At 41.2% G+C, this 21,271-nt stretch overlaps 1 protein-coding gene across 2 annotated transcripts in view; it reads left to right on the top strand.

The window, feature by feature from the left end:
- Positions 1 to 21,271, top strand: part of lrp4 (low density lipoprotein receptor-related protein 4) — a 111,337-nt gene that overhangs the window by 51,653 nt on the left and 38,413 nt on the right. For both annotated transcript variants that reach the window (XM_072379989.1, XM_072379988.1), the window contains exon 3: positions 15,812 to 15,928. In XM_072379989.1, the coding sequence (XP_072236090.1) occupies positions 15,812 to 15,928 (117 nt within the window). The remainder of the gene's footprint in view (positions 1 to 15,811; positions 15,929 to 21,271) is intronic.

Below are 21,271 nucleotides of genomic sequence, written 5' to 3'. Positions count from 1 at the left end.
AATTAGATAGTTTACATGACTAAATCTTTGTGGCTTAAATGTGGACATACTTTGCAACGAGTATTTGTTGGATGGCGTCCCGTTGTGTCCAGCAGATGTTGACACCCCTGTACTCTTTTCCTCCGTATTCCTGCTGTGTCAACAGATTTCTTATTTATTTGAACAGTTTGCAGACAAACCCAGTCTCGCTGTCTGAACCTCATCGGGTATTCGCTATCTCAGAGTTCAAGACAGCGTTTTAGGTTTGGAAGATCAACGGATGGAGTTTACCAGTCTGGTACAAACACACACACCACAGAAGACACCCCCGGTCTCTGTGCTGATAACTGACTTAATTTTAGCCACTTATTCAGCTGTGAACTTGGCATATTATAGTGTTCAAACCCTGCACCACAACCCAAATTGAGTAAATCAAAGACAGAAGATGTGAAATGATCTATATTACTGGCAACAATCACTGACACAAAAAGATGAAGAAAAAATGGGAAAACCATCTAAGAAAAGTGACATCTACGATTAGATGTGATGTGAAGGTGCGTGACTGAAATGAAACACATGTTTATGACAGTACTGAGATCATCAGAAGCAAATCGGTTTCCTCGCCTCACTAGTTGAAGTGCTTGTTACTGGTCCACACATCTCAAGGACAGGAGACTAATTAGCTGTGATGGAATTTAATGAAGACATAACTCACAGGCGTTTCATCAAATTAATGAACCTCCCCCACGTCCCCCCCCCCCCCCCATTGTACACAGCTCTGCATAGCAAACAGGCACACTTTATTATATCTGATTGCAGGCCAAACATATGAGCTGTGAGACGCGGCCACGAAGCCCTGCTCCATTAGAGGAGTACATGTTTATGTTGTTGGCAGTATGTTCCACATCCATAAACCGCCATAAGGAGAGTGAAGGACTGCGTGCTGCTTGTGAGAAGCTTCCAGAAAGAACCAGATTATGTGTTGTGTTGAAGGTTGTGCAGCTAGGAATGAAAATGAAGGACAGAAAGACGTTGATGTCAGAGCTTTCAGCCAAATCTTTCACCACTCTCTTCATAATCCACCTTGTTCAAACTCCTCAGTAAGTGGTCGTGTTGAGAGTCAGTTTTGTGTTGAAAGAAAAGCCAAAGCAAAATGTGAATGCAAGATATACTGATTATTTAAGCTTTGAAATGGAGTAGTTGAAACCTCTTGAAACACCAGATTAACCTGCATGATGCTTCTGTAGTTTTAGCCATCTTTACCTTTCATCAGCTTCCTCGCTGTGCCCCAAAAAGTGCAATCATGTTCAAACAATCGAGCAACTTTTGACCCACCAGACTCCTGTCATCTTGTTTTTCTTTACAATAAGAGTTCTTCTGCCCCTTCCCATCCCAGGTCATTTTTCCCAAACCGCCCATGCAAGCGCATACCCTGAAATATACAGAGCTGATCTTCAACTGTCAGGAGTAAATGCTCGATGGGGGTCTCTTTTGAAAGCTAAAAATGTTTTTCTAAACGGTTATTCTAACCACTGTGAGTGGAAGGAAAAAATGTGTCTTTGAAAATGCCTGATTGCTGATCAAAGCGCATGCTTGTTTTGATAGTGTGTGAGACTGTAACCGCAGTGCTTTTCATTAGAAATCGCGGTTCAATAAAAGAGGCTGATTGTTTTGCGTGGCCGGTACAGGTGGCTGCCATCTCCTGCCATGTTTGCGCTTTTTGTCGAATGAGATAAAGGGGACTTAAGTTAGTGGTAGTTTATTTTAAAAGAGTGTCAGTTTGTTGTGTGTTACACTTCCTGCGGGTTGAGGGATTCAAGATGAACAGCAGGCAGAAAGTGGACAATATGATTTAGCTTTTTAAGCAGTGATGGCCTATTTAAGTTGATTTGCTTTGACTATTTATGTGGTGTATTATATTTAAAAGCTCATGAACGCTCGTCCTCACAGACGGATGTTCCTCATGTCTCACAATTTCAAAAAGAATTCACTGAAAATTAAGTGATCAGTTGAGCCTTTTATTTGTTATCCCTCTGTAAACTGCTTTCAAAAAATCCTTATCGTGGTTCTTTATAGCACAATAACATAGCTTTGCTTTTTCCCCTCATCATAAATGATCACTTTGAGAATATGTGCACCGTTTAAGTTTATGTAATTGATCATCATAACGAGGTGCTGGAAATCTTGAAAATTTCTTGAATATGACTGAGAAAGGTAAAAGAACCTTTTACACACTATATGTTCGTCTCATTTTTAAATGTTTTGTAAAGTGTTGCTGGTTGATAACGATATTTGAGTTTTTAAAGGGAAATGTGGTCAGACTTACGAAGTCGTCATCCAAATTGGTAATGATGGAACAAAAAGTTCACAAAGGTTTCCCTAAAGGTTTGTCCAGGCAGTCCCACGCAGTCCACAGATGTTTCACTCTGATAGTTCCCCCGTAGATTTCTCATTGTCACAGATACATCCTTTGAGTCCTGCCAACTCACCGTATGAGAGGATATGTTAAAGATGATGCACAGCCCCAGGCTCATTGGAAATGATGAGACAGCAGTCGGTGGGTTTTTTGGATTAAAGGTGGACAGAACTGGATTGTCCATCAGTGGATTTAAAGATGAGTTTCCTCAGTGTTTTGACATCTATTCTAAAATGTTTCCCATCAATAGAAACACAAGGATCTTGGCTTTCCAGTGTTGACTCCTGCAGCACTTCTGAACACAACAAACATGCTGGCCTTTTTCATGGGTCAACAGATAAAAAGATGATAAAAAGCCAGCTGAGGCATTGCAGACGTGTCCACGATCTAACCTTAACGCTCTGCTGAAACCCTGGCAGTTTGAGTCTGACTTATATTTCTGACTCCTCTCGTATCTTATCTGGCGCTATGTTTTGCTGACCTCCTCTTCCTCTCTTCCTGGTTCAGAGCAATACAATTAATCAACACACCCTGGAAGAGGAAGCTCAATAACCGCAGCATATAAGTCGATCCCACCTCATCCTCAAGGTCATCCTTCAGATTATTTCTCTCTCTGCATTTCATTTGCAGCTTGCCCACACGGTTAAAGTCGTGCTGAGTAGAAAGCAGTTGAGGCTGTGGAAAGAGTAAATTATTTGGGTTAGTGAGGAGACGGGTGCAGAGGAGATACATGAAATGAAAAAGGAAATTCTCTGTTGTGTGTGATTGAAAGCGCTGCATGAGGCTTGGTTTTCTGTGGGCTCACACAGGCCTGTGAGGTTTGGGAGCCGGGTGTGCACTGAGAACTCAAACACTCACAGGTATATAGAGATATTTGCTACACTAACTCGTGACGACACTCCTTTGGAAGTATTTCTGTATAACTGAGGTAGAACTGGCGCTCCAGGTGGTGTTATGTTTATCATATTCATGAGAGGAATGTGTTTGAACTACTCACTTACTTGAATCATGGCTTGGCGACTGAGGATGTTCTGGAAGTTTCCCTGGAGTAACTTTGAAGTCGAACTGTCTTCATTTTATTTTTTATCAGACCTTATGTACCCTTTTCTTGCCCTGAAATGGAGTTCAGTTTGAGCTAATCCTTACATCTAAAGATTAGCAAAGGACTGAATTAAACTAAAACCTTGTGAATATTGCAGGTCATAATTTCAATTTAATGCCTCATTCGTGGTAATCTGCTGACAGAAATCTATTCATTAATATTCATCGAATGATTCTGATTAATCTGCCGCACGGTTCAGAAAATCATATTCAACTTACTTAAACCTTTAAACTTGATAATTAAACTTCTGAACGAGCATCTTCAGAAATTCCAGATATGTTTTCCCCCTTTCACAATCTTTAAGATATGAATTGAAGTGGATCAGCTTGAAAAACACTTTCTCTTTGCTTGAATAGATCAGTAACATACTTTGTTAATAATTACGACTATTGACCTTTTTTGTGACAGCTTCATCTATTTAACATTGATTTTCTTAGAAACCCAAGTCACCGATCTTGTCCTGCTGTTGCTGTGTAATTGACTGTCTTATCTGTGCTGAATCTACAGTAAAAGTCCTGCAGATGAGATCTTTTTAATGTGAAACACAGGTTAGGTTCTCCACTCTACAGTAACTCTCCCTAACCATAAGGCGGGTTTCCATCTATGGTTTTTATGTGCGTTTTTGAGTGATGCATCAAAAAAGTTGAATGGATCAGTGAAAATTTAAATAACTTTCTCAAGATTGGTGTTTTGCCTGTTTAGAGAAAGAGTGGATGCACATCAGGGCCGACAGAAACGAGCCTCAGTTCTCACGTAGCGAGCGTGTTACTCCTGAGTGGTCGCATTAAAAACCAGCAGATTGTTTGTGCAGACTGGAGCGATCCAGCAGATCAAAGCTCAGTCCTACTGACACGAAAGAATAAACACAACTTGTATATTGCAAAGAGAAATGGTCATGTTTGTGCCTTCTTCCTGTTTCCTGTTAGCATTTACTTTGCTGTCTGTTGCAGTCATGTGGAACACAGCTTATACCGCCGCATACTGCACAGGCCAATATATTCACTCGGCAGGGAAAGGAACGTGACATGCATTTGCTATGAGGCACCTTTTCAAAAAATTTTGCTTCAACGTTACTTTAGAACTTGATGGAAACTCATCTATTGAATATTTCAAGCTTTTGATCAGATCCGTCCCATTTGAATTTGAAACCAGTCCCCAGAACGACTGAGGAATGACCACTGTGTCCTTTCAGCAGATGTCTAAAACTAAAACCGGTTCTCACAAGGGCAGTGACACAAATTCACACAAATATGAAGCACCAGGAAAGAGGTACCCCCTCCGTTCTTTAATCCACCACTGTTGGCAGTTTCAGCCAATCATAGAGCAACTGTGTCCACGGGAGCTCAGCCCATCTGAAAGCAGGAGCAGAGAAGATTATGGCCCCATTCCCTCCTTCTCTCTGTGCCCCTTCATCTTTTCGTCCTTCTGCTCTCTGACCGCAGGAAACCAGTACACCCAACTCACTTTTCTTCTTCCACAAGACTTTTTCATTCATTTCTCACCATGTGGTTGAATTTCTTCCTACTCTCCTCCTTTTTTGCCTTGTTGTTTTTGGTTCATCTCTCTTTCTGTTGCAGCATTTGACCGTAGCTGTTTGGACACATTAGCATAATCCCTCTCTCTTTTTGTATATCCAATGCTTGCTCAGCCCTTTCCTCCACCTCCCTCTTAAATATTTACTTCCCACTCAGTAAAGCAGCCGGGCACACTTGTTCACACAGAGGAGGACATGATTAGAGGCTGATTGAGGGCAGAGAAAGTGACACAAGTAAAAAGAGAAACAAAGAGCTTGTTAGCCTGGGACCTGGCTTTCTTGTCTTTTTTGAGTCAGTTTTCAAGGCCATGGGTAATTAGATGCAGCTGAGATGATGGCGTTAAGCCTTCCACTTATTTTTAAGCTTTGAATTCTTTAAGCCGCCCTCTTAACACATGCAAACTTGGATGTTATAATCAGTCACACCAGCCTTGTATCAACATTTGTTGGTATGACGCTTTGCCAGTTCACGTTGACTTTGGCAGCAAACACTTAACCTGTGGCAGCTTAATTGCTTGGAATCACTGTGTTGTTTTGCCAGACACTGTAAGAAAAGGAGGGTGTCTTTGTTGAATGCAGCTTAAAGCTGTTTGCTTACCTATTACCCAACACAGTAGCAACTTCAAACTTCTGTATTTCCCAATGATTACATTTACATGCACAGCAGTGTTCTTTAGACCATACTCTGAATAAGACACCGGCACGTAAACTGCATTTTCTGATTACTTTTAGCCAAGTAAGTCGATATTTGCAGTAAGAAGTAATCAAATTAAGCTATGTGGTGTAGACATGAATATGCCTTTATCACATTCTAAGTCCAACCAGAGCTAGAGCTGCATTCACTGCACCTTGGAATTGGAAAATTGGAAGTTGGCATCACGTCATCACATCAATTATTTAATAATATCATTTACTTGACTGAAGAAATAAATGATCTGAAACCAATTCATCCAGTGTCCTATTGGAAAAAGATCAACCACAGAACGATTTGATGTTTTCTTGGTTAGCTGCCTTTGTAAAGAATGATGGAGAAGTTGCAGTTGACAAACCTTACCGAAGGAAATAAGACTTGATGCAGCTTTCTTTGTTTTTTCAAGGTTGGAAAAATACAATTCTGAGTTGCCATAAACAACAAATGCATCACCAGCTCCTGCAGAATCAGTGTTCATCAGGGTAAAGCTGCGTGTTTTAACACACATGCATTTAATCAAGTTTTTGGATGTGCGTAAACCTGGCATAGGGGAACACGGTGTGGACACGAGTCATTAATCAGAATGAGAATATGTTATATGGAACTGCATTAACAGAAGGTTATCTTATTTTGAGAGTCAGGTGCTGGAATATTGTTGTGCAGTTGACGGTTAGCTTAGTTCTTTCTGGTACAATACTGATCTAAAATGGTGTCATTCCCTCTTTAAAAAAGTTGTTCACATGATGCCACCTTTCCAATTTCTGCAAACCATTCCCGATATCACACGATCTTTGTCTTTTTCTTTCAACAAAGTGTGTTTGCCCATCATTATGGTAGTCGGGATCACTTTTGCATGTCAGCAGACCTTTGGAGCTCATGGGTCACCCAAAGCATAAAGCCTAGGAACAAACTCAAAGTAATTCAACATTTCTAACCTCTTTTGTTGAATTATGAACTTGTTTGTAGAAATCTTGGACCTTAGGGCGTTGTCAGAGTGTCAAATATTTCATGTTTCCAACAATCTACTAAACTTTTAAGGCATAATCTGACATAAATGTACGTTAACTGGGCAGTAACATACACATAGGTGTGACTTTGTGTTGCTATGCTTCCAACAGGCTTGGTGCTCCCTGTTACCTGGATGCAGTGCCATTTTTGTGTAGTTGCTATTGTCATTACAGGGTTGGGGATTAGCTTTTTGTGAAAACTAGTTGTCAGAACACAGAATAAGTGTTGACTTTACTCCCATCTGAGGTAGATGCACACATTCCTCTTATGTCACATAACAAGACAGACAACCACAGCTGTGTTTGCTTTGGTTGAATCTGCTTTATGTGCCAGAGTACATGTTTGCGTGCATGTTTAATACCTGCCTGAGCTCCTCTTAAACTGTTATACTGTCTGTAATCAAAGCCACACTGGAACACAGATTCACTCTTTTGATCTGCTGTTGGCTCAGGGATGGTTGCACTGACATGACAAGACTTCTTGACAGCTGTTGGACAGATTAACAAATAATTTGACATGAATGCCCCTTAGCAGTTATTCTACTCTTTAATCTATCGCGATGTGGTCATCATTTCACTTTCATACAAATGTCAGGGGCAGATAACATGTCATGGAATTTGGCGATCCCTTGACCATTTCCTCTGCTGCCACCATCAGGGCACATCATCACTTTTAATCACACAGACACTGCAGCTAATGGAGATGTCAAATGTGCTATTTTCTGACCACTTCAGCAAAAAATGCTTCTTTTTTTTTGGTTGATTTAAATCCTCTTTGTGACTGATATCAGCTTGTGCTTCTTTTTTGTTGCTAATTACTCTTGCAGAGGAAATGGTCAAACAGTCAGAATATGATGTAAGCAGAGAGTAATTACAGGGAGCAGATGGCTGTCCCAGTGTCAGAAAAGTTAATGTTAAAGATTTCAGATTGTGACAGATAATCCTAATAGAATTGTAATGTCATAATTAGACTGCATTAGAGTATTTTCCTTCATTCAACCGCTTCAGAAGAAAATGTGTGGGCTGCGTGGATGACAGCACTTCAGTGTTACTCACTGGTGTCAACCACTCAGCAGAGATTTGTCATGGCAACAGGCAAATGTTTAAGCATTAATCTGCCGTGATGGACGGAAAAGTGTTTTGTAAAGATGGTTGCACTGCAGAGCTTTTACCCAGTAGTGGATGTCTGCTGTTCATTCAGTAAAACTGCTCTAAAGGAAGTGTGGTAGACTTGAATTATCCGACTGTTACTTTAGACTCGTCCACACTTCAGAGGAAGGTTTTTTACTTTTTACTCCTGAAGGTGAGAAGTTAAGATTTTACTTGCTTATGAGAATGAGTTTTATCATGTGATGAATATCCTCAAGGCTACTCACTGACGAGGCATGAAAAGTTGACTTCACTTTAGTTAGCTGCAGCAACAGATAACTGGAGAGAAAACAAAAAATCCCCCCCAGAAGGGATGTAAATGTGTATTCTATTCAGTGTCCAGCAGGGGCCAATGGCATAAATAAGTCTATTTGTGTTGTCTCTTTATGGGAAAATGAAGCTACTTTCTGAGAAACTGTATCCTCAAGCATCTTCATAATGAATCGATTACCATTTTCACATATTTAAGCATAATTTCTAATTGTCATTGACAATCCACTGTTCAATAAGACTGCTTAGTTTTAGCTATTTGACGGCAGATTTGTCACTTCTGGTTTATAAAAAAGACAAAGGGCCAAATTTACTAACCGGGTAAATTAGCGTGGGGCTGCTATGTGTTTGTCGACTTCTGTTCTGAATACATGTTCAACTAATCTACATTCACACTGCAGGTCTTAATGTTCAGTTCTGATTTTTTGCTGAGATACAATTTTTTTGCTTGATTGTTCAAATTTTCTGCATGCGCAGAAGAAGACGTGATGTCACACACAGCACGCTGCGTTTTCCGGAACTAAATATGGATGCTCAGCGTGTGTATTAATTCTGAAGTCGTGCAATCAGAGCTGACAAAATTATGAGGATTTGATTTAGTCCAAAAACTCACTTTCTTCCCAATGACTAGCTCCATCAAGGGTGTCTGTCATGTTTCAGCCATTGTTTACATTTGATCTCGCCGCGTCCCGCTTTCTCCGGGACAGAATTGTGATGTGTCTCACTTCAATAACGTTAAAGCGGGATGAAATGTCACATGACCGATGAAGTGTGACTTTAAAAAACATCAGCTGTGTATCCGATATAGGACCACATATTGAAATGGATTTGTGCTGTTCAGACTGTCATAAAAAAAATCTGATACAGGTCACAAATAGGAAAGAAAAGTGGGATTGGCCCACTATTGTCTGCAGTGTGAACGCAGCCGAAGTAATTTTAATAAGAACAGAAGCAATGCAAATCAGAGTCCCAAGCAAACAGATGCGTTTGATAATCAGGAGTATGTAACTGACTGAAGACACAGGTGCAGCTTGTTTCTTGTTACAATGCAGGCCATCGATCAGTAGTAATGTTATGGCCACCTGCATGATTTAAAGTAAGTCCTCCTCATGCCACCAAGCAAGCTCTGACGCCTCAGGGCGTGTACACAGAACATCTGAGGGTGTCCTGAAGTGTCTGGTACATTAGGAGCGGATCCTTTAGGCCATGTGATTGTGGAGTCTTTGTGGAGTGGGGTTGTTTCCAGAATGTCCTGTCAGATCCCATCAGATTGGTATCTGGGCAGTTTGGAGGTCAGGTGAACACCTCAGAGTTTTCACCTTTTTTGAGGCAGTTTATTAGGACTCAACGCTGTCCTGCTGGGGTAGGCTGTGTTGCTACATGACATGTTTAGGTAGTTGGGAGGTGTCTTTATCTATGCCTCTAACATCTATGTGAATGCCAGGATGCAGGTGTTCCCAGCACTATGTGAGCTGTCTTACTCTGCCTTTCGGTGGTTTTGATGTTTTGGGTGATCAGTGTTAGCATGAACCTGTTAACTTAGAATGTTTATCAGACAGTTTATTAGGTTTAATTTGATAAATAAACTATTCGGTTCATTACTTTTTTTTTTTTTGAACAGCACACATGAGTGAAGAGGAGTCAATAAACTATAAAAAGAGAATCTTTTCAGACTTACCGCTTCTGTAAAAGGTAATTATTACTGAAAATGAAGGCATGTGGTGATAAACCAGCCTTCGTGTCACTATCTCAACACACCATTTGGTATTGTAGTATTACTCTGTACATGTGGACCACACAGATAAAAATGTCTCCTTTACATTGAGTTATTAGATGTGCTCTCAATCGCTGCATTTACCTACTTCTCTGATCATGAACATTTGAGCTAGTATCCCATAATATCCCTCACAGCTGTGATTAAGCTAGCCATAACAAAAGATAGTTGCCTTTTTCAAACATTTGGTACCAGGGTTTTTCTCAGCCTCACCAGCAGCTCAGGATTTTCACAACCAAGAATGGTTTCACAGTATGCTTACAATCCAGGGAAAATTCCCACCAATGTTGGTGGCTTCCAGCACAAACTGTCCTTCACCAGTTTCCCTCCATGGAGTCTTCGGTGGACCCTTTGTATAATCTTCTATTACTTTCATCTTGTTTTTTTTCCACATATTTCCCACAGTTTCCCAGAATATTGAGACATTTTCCTTAATCAAAGTCTGATGTTGGGTCCTTTACCCCCCCTTATGTTTTCACATTAGAGGGCTGCACGGTGGTGTGGTGGTTAGCACCGTCGCCTCACAGAAAAATTGTCCCTAGGTGTGAGTGTGAGCTCCTAACCACTGGGGAGCATGAGCCAGTGTATTTCTAATGCAGGTCCCAAACCCGGGTTGTGTCAGGAAGGGCATCCGGCGTAAAACATGTGATGATGCGAAATCGGCTCGCTGTGGAGATCCCTGATAAAGGAAGAGGCCGAAAGCAGAACAAGATGTTTTCACATTAGAAGACTTACTAATAGAATAGTTTGTCAGTGACAGTTTGGTAAATGCATCATTTGAATGTAATTTGCATATTGATTAGACTTTTAAAAAAAGCTCTTAAAATTTATTTTTTTTTTTTTGTAAATAATGTTATCAAAGTAATTAAAACAATGGATAAAGTACTTAGTTTGAAATGTTTTTTATACCAGATTGTAATAAGAAGTGATTGTTGTTTGCCCCAGAAAGCAAATATAATTGTGCAGTGAGTTTTAGATGGGCTTTGGAAGTGGCGTTGCAGCTGAGTTGAGGTTTGTTTATCGTAGAGGTGAAGGAGGACGAAGAGAGCCCATCATAAAAGCCGCTGCTGGACACACGGCCAACAAAAACTCTGCTGGCACAACCACTCTTCTCTGACGGGCTGAAAAAATGTGCTGGCTTCTGACCAGAGCTGCATAGAATCAGATAAGCCACCTCTGTCGGCATTGGCTATGAGAGGAAAATAAAAAGGGAGAATGGAAAAGACTGGGGGGGTAGACAGAGAGGATTAGTTTGAGTTTGTGGCAGGGCAAGACAAGGGAGATACTTTTAAAACCTGAAGAATAAGACCCCTTTGTGGTCTTACAAAGTGTAAACCTCTCTGCACAGTCATTTTAATCACGAGCTTTATGTGCATTCAGCTTGAACACTGGAAATGAAATGGGTCATAGGTACCAAATGTCATCTGTACGTCACACACTATACTCTTCAGTTAAAGTTCTGTTTTAGTCTTGTCTGTTCAGTTTAACCTTGCAAGGTGAAACTGCAGAATGCAGAAAGATTACGAAACACAGAAATCTCATAGAGTATACATATATAAATTCTGTAGTCCGGTGAGGGTGTCAGGATTGGGTATAAAAGGTGTTTCCACCAAAGGCTCGGTCTTTCCAAGCAAGGAGAAATTTTGGGTGACCAGTTCCCAAACATGTTTCCTTAATTGTAAAGAAGTTTGATCTTTTAAAGATTCAGACCAAGGATTCAACTCCCTGTTGGATGAACCTGCCATTTGAGCCCTTCGGTACCGGACTATGAGAAACCGCCACGCCACCATGATGAATATAAGCACGCAGACTCAGAAATGCCTTGGAAAACCATTTTCACTCAACACATCCCACAGCTGCATCCAGAAATGTATCCTGAAACTGTATTACACAAGATTAAAGTCATATCTCAACTCCGCCACTTTGGACACAAGCTCATCTCAGAAAGGCAGCCAGTGGACACGTCTTCTGTGGTCAGCTGGGTCCGTAGAACATCTGGTTCTACATTCCAAAGATGAGAAAGAGCATCCAGGCGGTTCTAAGAGAAGGGTGCAAAAGCGTCATGAAGAGGAGAATCAGACAAAAGGAACCACAGACTGTTGAGCAGCTGAAATGTCATATTCAGGAAGAATGGACTCTGCAACAGTTAGTTTCCTCATTTTCCAAATGATTAAAAGGTGCTGTTAAAAGTAAAAGTAAGAAACGCAACATAATGGTAAACTGTCTCAGCTCTGTTTGAGTTGAGTCATCTTTATTTGTGTAGCACAGTGTTGACCAAAGTGCTTCATGGAACGCAAATAAACCATAAAAACAACAATAAATGATGCGTCATAAAAATCACTGTGGAAAAAAAAGTGAGGTCATTTTTTAATAAATGAAAGGTTTACAGAAGTTTTTATTTCTAAGGTTAGAAAATGAAGAAGATTGTCTGTAAATGGGCTGACTTAAGCTTGTGTATTTACAGGCAGAACTCTAACCTTCTGAAACCATCTAAGGAAACTTAACTTAATGAAATCCAATGTTTACAAGAAGCCTGAACATTTCTGTGATCAAAACGTAGTTTAAGGATGTTCAGCTGTAGGACGCGTACATACTTAGACTTATTTATTCTCAGCATGCCAAGTCTCTCACCTCTTCTAAGACTCCCTTTTAATACTCCTGGAGTCCACATCTGTTTTTTTTCAATCTCTTTTTTGCCATTTCTCATCTGTCCATTCTCCCATCATTTGAGCCAGTGCGTTAAGTGACGCCAAGGCAGATATATGGGTCCCATTAGAGCCACTTGATTCAGCTGCTCAACAGTAAAGGGGAAGCCATTAAATCTGCTGCTTAAGGCCACTAAAGGCCGACCACATAGATCTTCATGAAGAGGCATACACACAGGAATATGCATGCTGGACATCCTAACAGCAGTCAAGAGGAATTTAGTTATTTTTAAAACAAATGTTAAAAAGTCAAATCCACACAAAAAAGGTGCCAAATTAGGTCTGAAATGTTTATAGTATATGAGTATATGAATAAAAAAAAGGGTGTTTGTTCAGTACTCGCATATTTTCCTGTTATGTCAGAGGATCTCTGACCATGCAAATGGATTTGGTTGCATTCACCTCAATAAGATTAATGTAAATGGCCTTTGTTGTGCTTACGGTACAGAAATTTGCATTTAAAAGAACACAAGGAGAAGTTGTTCCTGTAAGTCTTGGTAATTACCCAAAGAGCTTTAATCAACGGTTGTCAGGTCAGTTCACCTCCTCATTACTGCTTTTCCTACCCTAAACAATAAGTCACAGTGGATATATTGGTTCCGTTTTTCTTTTTTTAGGCTCTACATTTGACATCAGATGACTGTACACACTCTTGTGACCGCATTAACGCAGCCTAAGCAAACGATGCTGAAACGGTGCATTTTTTAATTGTAAAACATTTGTTTCTGACAAACAGTAAGAATAAAGAGACACTCCCATCGAAAATGATTCCATGACCACATGGTTGGAAAAAAAATGGCAGAAGTCTTCATTGTCTTCTTCTTCTTGTTAAATAATATATTTTCTGTGTGGTTCCTTCACTGTGTGAGCATTAGATAAGAAGGCGCTTTGTGATGGGAGTTGCAGGTGTGAGTGTGTGTTTCTGTGGGAATGACCGTGGAATGCAAGTGGGAATTCTGTAGCCCGGATGAGAAAAGCCCATTGGTGAAGGTCAGGATGTGTGTTTTTGTCTGTTTGGGGGTGTGTGTGTGCGCTCTGACGCATGTGAACCCAACAGCTCTCAGGAGGATGGAGGCTCGGAGGAAGCGATTTGGAGAGGTCTCGGAGTGTGACTCAGACAAACACTTTGTATGTTTGTGTTACAGCATCACTTCAGAGTGTCAGCCTGAGCCGTGAATGAACTGAACTGAAAAGCAGCTTAAAAACGAGTATTATTAGTTGTCTGATTAATGAAGAACCAGGAGCAGGAAGCTGAATGTGTTGCTTTGCGTTGTGCAGGTTAGCTGAGGCATCATTCTCTGAACGTTCTTGCTTTATTCCAGTCTTGAAAAGTCTCCGTCTCATCAACACTGTTGTCAATAAGCTGTTGGGTAAAAATGAGTGGAGTTCAGGTGGATGCAGGAATGAGGTGGGTGGAGTACAAAAGAGCAGCACTCTGGATGATTCTTAGTCTGTTTAGCCTGTTCACCAACAGTTTGCTTATGTATGTTGTTGTATATGTGTGAGGGTGTGTGAGTGTGTGTGTGTTTACACCAGACTCTTCTTTATTGAAATGTGTGGAAGTAGCATTTTGCTTGTGGGAGGGGCATCCAGAACTCATGAAAAGGCTTGAGTTGACAGAGATGCTTCTGGGTGGCAGCAGGTATCCTGTAGTAGATGCTGGATCAGTGTGAGTTTTACCAAGCAAATTCTCTGGAGATAAATTCATGGCAACCCTTGTTTCTGTAGGCAGAGCTTTTGAAGGGAGTCTGCTCACATTTGCATTGAAATGGGCCACTAACTGATAGAACTAATACAGTAGATTTATTTTTCTCTCGGTGATGGAGAATGACCAGTCTCAAACGTATCGCCTGTCTTTGTTAGTTGTCTTAAAAACCCACTGCCTCCTTGAAGGCTGCCTTAAAGGGAAAAATAAAGTAGCTAATGTTAAGCTTGAGCTCAGCAGAAATGCAGTACACTGTACGTACACACCAACCCACCAGTGTGGTCGTTAGTCTGAAAGGGTTCGTCAGGTCGACAGGATCAGCGTTGACAAAGAGCAAGACGACCAAACGGGAGCTCCGTGCTCATGTCTGACTCTGTCTCTCTCTTCATAATGTAATATCCATGCAGGGTTATGTGGGTCAGTGGGGCTTTACTCTCAGCCACACCCTGACACACTCGCACACATACACTTAATTCCTGACGTGCCCGCCTGTCTGCCTCGCTGGTTAACTCTGCATGACGTCATACATTTTTCATAAAGTCTGCACTGCTTGGTCAATATTTTATATCTGTCATTGACAGGCGAGTGAGAGTCCACTGGAAGGGGTTGCTGCTCCCTTCCTTTCCCTTCCCCTTGTCTCCCCCCATCCCTCTGTGGCCTGTAATTAAATTAGCTCTGTCTGCAAATGACAAAGAGCCAGTCATTCGGGCTCTGCTTAGATAGCGAGTAGTGGCACTTAGAGCGGATATGAAGTTAAGGAGGAATGCGCAGTGCTGAGCTCAGTGCTGCTCGCTGCGCAACAGGGTTGGTGTGAGTCCAGTTCAAGCTCAGGCTCCGAACGAGCTGAGGACAGACAGAATAAAGCCCTCTGTTTTTAGTCTGTTTGTCAAACTTTGACCTTTCGCTCAGCCAGTGGCCATACAACAGTGATGACTATGACATCAGAAAGATTAGCTTTTTCCTCCACACTCCCTCCTCTGGGAACCGGAGTCATTTGTTCTTCTAAAGAGTAAAACAATAATATAATGTTATACTCTTTAGTGGTGTTTACCTTCTTTTTGTGGGTTAATCTTCATCTTAGTAGTGTTTTTATTCTTTCAAAATAAAATTCTTTGTTACAAAAAACAACTCATTTCACTGTTGCCAGTATACATTACTGACATCTTTGTGCCAAAGAACAAATTCTGTCTATAAATAACTTTAAGCTTGATGTTGGCAACATTTTTTAGTAAAAATCAGACTTGGTTTTAAGTGTTAACTTGTGTTTTTGTTCTGCCACTTGAAATAGGCTTGTACTGATATCAGGTTACTTTGTTGTTCTGTGAATTTCAGGTTTAATGTTCCAGTGAGGCTACAGTGTCATTTCATGTGTTTCATGCTGAGCAGACGCATGTGAACAGGAGACAGGAACTCGTCCCCGCTCTGCTAACCAGCACAGTTTCTGTTTGTGGCTGACAGACTCGTTTTCTCTGCTTGCAGTGCTCCCCACCTGCTCGCCGCTGGACTTTCACTGCGACAACGGCAAATGCATCCGCCGCTCCTGGGTCTGTGATGGAGACAACGACTGCGAGGACGACTCGGACGAACAAGACTGCCGTGAGTGGAGCCCCTGTCCTGACAACACAAACACTAACATCCCCATTGATCCTGCCTGCGCCTCCCACATTCATACACATAAACACACACTCCACCTGCTCTGTCACACTCAAGGGGGGTGAGATATTGAAGAGGCAGCCATGTGCAATGACATGTTTGTTTTGTTGCCCGTCTGCCCCACTCACACACTTTACCTGCTCCCTTCTTCGACTTTGAAGACTGACTGTGCGTGTTCACCCCAAAATACCCCTCAGTTGCTGGCCAGGCAGAATGTGGTGACCTAGGCAACATGTCTATTTCTACTGTCATATTTATGTATCGGTGCCCTGCTGCCTGGTGAATGCATGCGCTGCTGTCTTTTTCTGAGGATCGTGTCTCACAGTAAGGTCTTTTATGGAAAGAAAGTGTATTTTCTCTGCCCGTCACCTCTTTAAAGTGGTGTTTAAGGACATGAGCACTGACATAGGAAATGTTTTTTGAACTAGTGGCTTCATCTATGAGGTAACCAGTCAGATAATGCTGCCATCAAGGCAAGCGGTAACTCAGCTTTTCAAAGCTCTGACATGGATGAATCAGAAAAGTTTGTGGTGTTTCTGGTCGGCCGCTCAGCCCTGGCCTCAGCACTTTGCAATTACCTAAAAAGGCAGCTGAAACTCTAAATGCCAAATCTTTCTTTTGATTTTGTTAGTTGAATAAAACATTAGACCACATACGGGTGGAGTAAAAGAATTATGTGATTTCAAGTTCTGACAAGCTGCATAAGAGCCTCAGCTGGGAGTTCTGCTTCCTCACAGCATCTTTGCCGACGTTGCCCAGCAACAAAGTGACTTTTTCCTTTACTTACTTACAGTATAGCTCCTTTTTTTTAGTTTTCCATTATAAGTAGAACCACTTCACTGATGCTGATACTTGGTAGTACCTTAAACCTAAGTTCCAGGTGAGCTGAGCCCATACTAAATGATGAGGTAAAGACGCTGTGGACCACTGATTGGATAGAGACTTGTCAGATACCAAATAATTTGCAAAATTTTTAAAACCAGCAGCAGCTATTGTATCGTTCTGAAGACATGTCTTTCAGCAACAGAAGGCTGGAGATGAAGGTTGTTTGCTATGACAATTGGAAAAATATCCAGCCTGCACAAAGGTGGTACTACAGTACCGGTTGCTGATAAGATAATACCTGCTGCCTGTGGTGACAGTGCTATAGAACACCATTGGGCCATGCCCTGACCCACAGGACAGAAGTCCTCTTCGAAAAGACGATCCCTCCAGCTCACCACGAGTTCAAAATATATCAGACATTTCCGATGTGACTGAGATGGGTGACTAACAGACAGAGATTCCATGATTCTTTGTTTAGATGTCAGAGGAAGGAGAAAATGAAAACCTCTTATTATGTACTTTTCATGTCCAGTTTGGTTGTTTTTGTCTTAAAGTAAAGTTTTGGGACTTTGAGACTTGGTAATGCATCATATTATCATGAAAGTCCACATGAGCATACAGCAAGAAAAAAGCAAGTCTGTAATTTTCTGTAATGATGGTTTCATGTGTCCATTCTGATCCCCTGCAGGCCACACATTCCATAACCGCGTTGGAGTCAGTTTGGTGATTCAGTTTAATCCTCCTTAATATTCTGTTAGGGCACTGGAATATTTCTGGGGAGTGACACGATCCAGGCTGAGACAACACATGGCAGAGAGAATGGGCCAGTGTTCTGCAGCTTTTGACTGGTTTCTAAGCTCCACCGTGAACAATAACCACTGACATGTTGCAGAACATTTTACCGCCAATAATTGCCGGTTTTGTTGTTTGGTTGGCTGTTTCTAAAACACAATGCAGCGTAAAATGTGGTGAGGAGTCATTTGGCCGTTAAAGCCATGCTAATTCACGTGCTTGTCAACAGTTTGAGGAGAAAGTAGATACAAATTTTAAGACTAAATCCTGCTCTCTGTGTCCTCAAAGGTTCAAGGTAAGCAAATTTGGTTATTTCCCTTAAGTTCACAAGGACCAGACCCATCTTTATACAAGCCAGGACTCTTTACCTTGCAAATCAGCTGGATTCTTCAGAGATTTGTAGGGCTGAGAGGATCAGACCCTCCCTGTTCAAAGCTATCTATTTGTGGCCGAAACACAAAGGTTGTTTCTATTCAGCTTCCTACTCACTGACTGGTTCTGTGTGGTTCCGTTTGGTCATTTTTTTTAAGTGCCTGCCCTTTCGGTTTTATCGGAGGGCTTCACGCAGATTGCAACAACGTAAGAAAAAACAGAGCTCCTGAAGTGCATGATTCAAGTTCATGAGTTACTGGATGTAACTTCAGTACTGTGAAAACTTTAAGAAAGGCTGAGGAGGGAGATTAACCGTTTTCAACACCTTACTTTAGAGGAGAAGGCTCCCATAGAACAGTATTTTCTTGTTACTCCTCCGTAAACTGCGAGCAGATGAGCTCCTTGTCTTGCTGTTGCAAAAACTAAACATTTATGGGCCAATTTTGTTGTGAGCTAACACCCGATTAAGTCAAATGTGCAGTGAGAGTGAGCTGGTTCTCTCTGCCTGAGGCTTGTGTCGAGGTCAGAACAATTTGTCTTGCTTACTTTTGGTGACATGGAATTTGAGAAGATCGCAAGATCTTTCTTGTGGAAGTGGCTGCAGCCATTAGGTCATTGGTGTCTGCTGTGGCTGTAACCCAAGAACCTGCTGGTGGGTGTGGGTGGAAGAGGCCATTAAGTAGAATAATGAAGTGTTTTGTGTTTGGTTTGCTCAGGACTGACAGGATGGCATTTTGACCTGATAAAGCAGCACTTAGCGAACACTCAAACATCGTCAGAGTCTTTCAGATTCATTCTTTAGTCGCTATGAACAAATGTCAAACAAATCTACTATTTTTTTTTTACATATTTTACTTTTGTTGGCAGCTGTTGCTCCTTCCATTCAGTCACAGATTTACTTTGTTATCTGTGTTAAAGTGGAAGAGGTCAACTGTTGTCATCAGCAAGCTGGTAAAGCCAGAAAAAGATGCAGCTTTATGCATCAACAGAGTAGAAACAAAGCCTCTGGCACATGCAGTTGGCACCAGTCGCTGTGGTTGTTTCCTGGAATACCTCGTGTGGTTTATGTGTACAGCAGGTACAGACTAGTTCTTTGTCTTCTGAATGCCGTTCCTTATCCATCATGCAGTGATATCTTCTCCTCTCTTGACCCACATACAGTATCAGGAGCCAGACACTGAATCACTTTGTGATGGGGGGGTCTGTCTGCAGCGAGCTGGCTATGAATTTTTCATCCTCATGCCCTGTAAATTTTCTCTTCTCCACTCTTTCACAAACCAGTTATTATTATTTCATGCTTCTTCTTTCTCGTTGTTTTTTCACCCTGGTCCATCTTTTACTTTCCTATGTATTTATTTTTTTCTCCCCATGACGGAGCAGCTTTGTTTCATTATTTAGAGGCTGGAAGGCAATCCTCTACGCTCGGCTGGAGATGAAGCAGTCGTCACAGAGTGTGAGGTGTGCTGAGGTGTGTGCGTTCCAACTAATTTTAAAAGATATTTCACAGAGAGAGTGGAAAAAAAACAATTTCATGACATACACACACACGTAGGGGTCTGGTAATGACTCGCAGTGGCCTTAGCCCTCTGGGGTTTGGCCGCTGTGTGAGTGATGAGCGTCTTGAGGGCCTGTTGACCTCTGACCTCTTCCTGTTTGCCTCCCCCGCTGGAGGGGAGATAGGAAGGAAGAGACGGAGGAAAGGAGAGAGTCAAATATTGTCTTGCAACCTCAATAATGGATTAAATGAGAGTATTTGTCGATTGTGCAGATATAATTAAATTTTCATTAGGCAAGGCAATTTTATTTGTATAGCGCATTTCTTACACAAGTGCAACTCAATGTGCTTTACATAGCAGGAAAATAAATAACAGAATAAAAGGATGAAAAGATAAAAAGATAAAAACGCGCAAAGACACGTAAAACAAAGCAAGGCAATAAAACCTACTTTAACAGCCGGAACCAGAAGTAGTGCAAGATAGAATTAATAAAATGCTTTGGTAAGAAAAAAAAAAAAAGAAAAGACAAGTAAAAAGGAGATAATAGACACTCAAGAGTATCTGTAACTCTAACCATTGGCACCCATCATCACATTCCAAAGGCCTGACAAAACAAGAAAATTTTGAGCCTTGATTTTAAAAATAGCAACATTTGGAGCACATCTAAGTGTTTCAGGGAGTTTGTTCCAGAAATAAGCAGCACAATGTCTGAATGATGCTTTACCATTTTTTGTCTTTGGACTATAAACCGTTAGCAGTCCCTTTCCAGATGACCTAAGGGTTCTTGATGGTTGATAGGGAATAAGGAGATTTAGCAGGTATTTTGGGCCCAAACCATTTAGGGATTTGTACCAGCAAATTAATTTTAAATTCAATTCTCTCACACAGAGGGAGCCAGTGCAAAGATCTGAGATCTAGTGTGATGTGGTCGTATTTTTTGTTTTTTGTGAGTACCCGTGCAGCTGCATTTTGAACACGCTGCAGTTTTTGGATGGTTTTCTTTGGAAGGCCAGTATAAAGCCCATTGCAGTAGTCTCATCTACTCGAGATAAAAGCATGGACAAGTTTTTCCAGGTCTGGTTTAGATAGAAGGCTTCTAATCCTTGCTATGTTTTTTAGGTGCTAAAATGCCGACTTGGTGAGTGAATTAATCATGCTTTCAAAGTGTAAATCAACATCTAATATAATACCCAAGTTTCTGGCATGGCTTGTAGTCTGTAGTGAATTTTTATTGAGGTCAGTGCTTTTTTGAAAAATAAGCACTGACCTCAATTCTCTCATTTTTGTTAGGACCAAAAAAAAATAACTTCTGTTTTGTTCTTGTTTAGCTGCAGGAAATTGTGGGACATCCAGTCATTTATCAGTGAGATACAATGATAAAGGGAATCAATCGGGCTGTAGTCATCAGGAGAGAGGGCAATGTAAATTTGAGTATCATCTACATAGGTATGGTAGTTGATATTGTTGTCTCACAAAAGTTTTCCTAAGGGAAGCATGTAAAGGTTAAATAAGAGAGGACCAAGGACTGAACCTTGAGGAACTCCACACCTCGTGTCAACCTTCTGGGAGACAAAGTTGCCAATGGAAACAAAATAGTCTCTGTCTTGTAGGTATGATCTAAACCAGCAAAGGACTGTATCAGACAGTCCAATCCATTTTTCTAATCTTTCTAATAGTATAGAATAGTCGACAGTATCAAATGCAGCACTTAGATCCAGTAATACCAAAACTGACATATTACCAGTGTCAGAGTTTAGGCGAATGTCATTTATCACCTTAATTAGCGCCGTCTCAGTACTGT

This window comes from Leuresthes tenuis, unplaced genomic scaffold (assembly GCF_036924035.1).
Source record: "Leuresthes tenuis unplaced genomic scaffold, fLeuTen1.0.hap1 SCAF_2, whole genome shotgun sequence".
NCBI classification, from domain to species: domain Eukaryota; kingdom Metazoa; phylum Chordata; class Actinopteri; order Atheriniformes; family Atherinopsidae; genus Leuresthes; species Leuresthes tenuis.
Note: the sequence above shows the minus strand (reverse complement) of the source record. Positions and strands in the feature narration are given on the sequence as shown.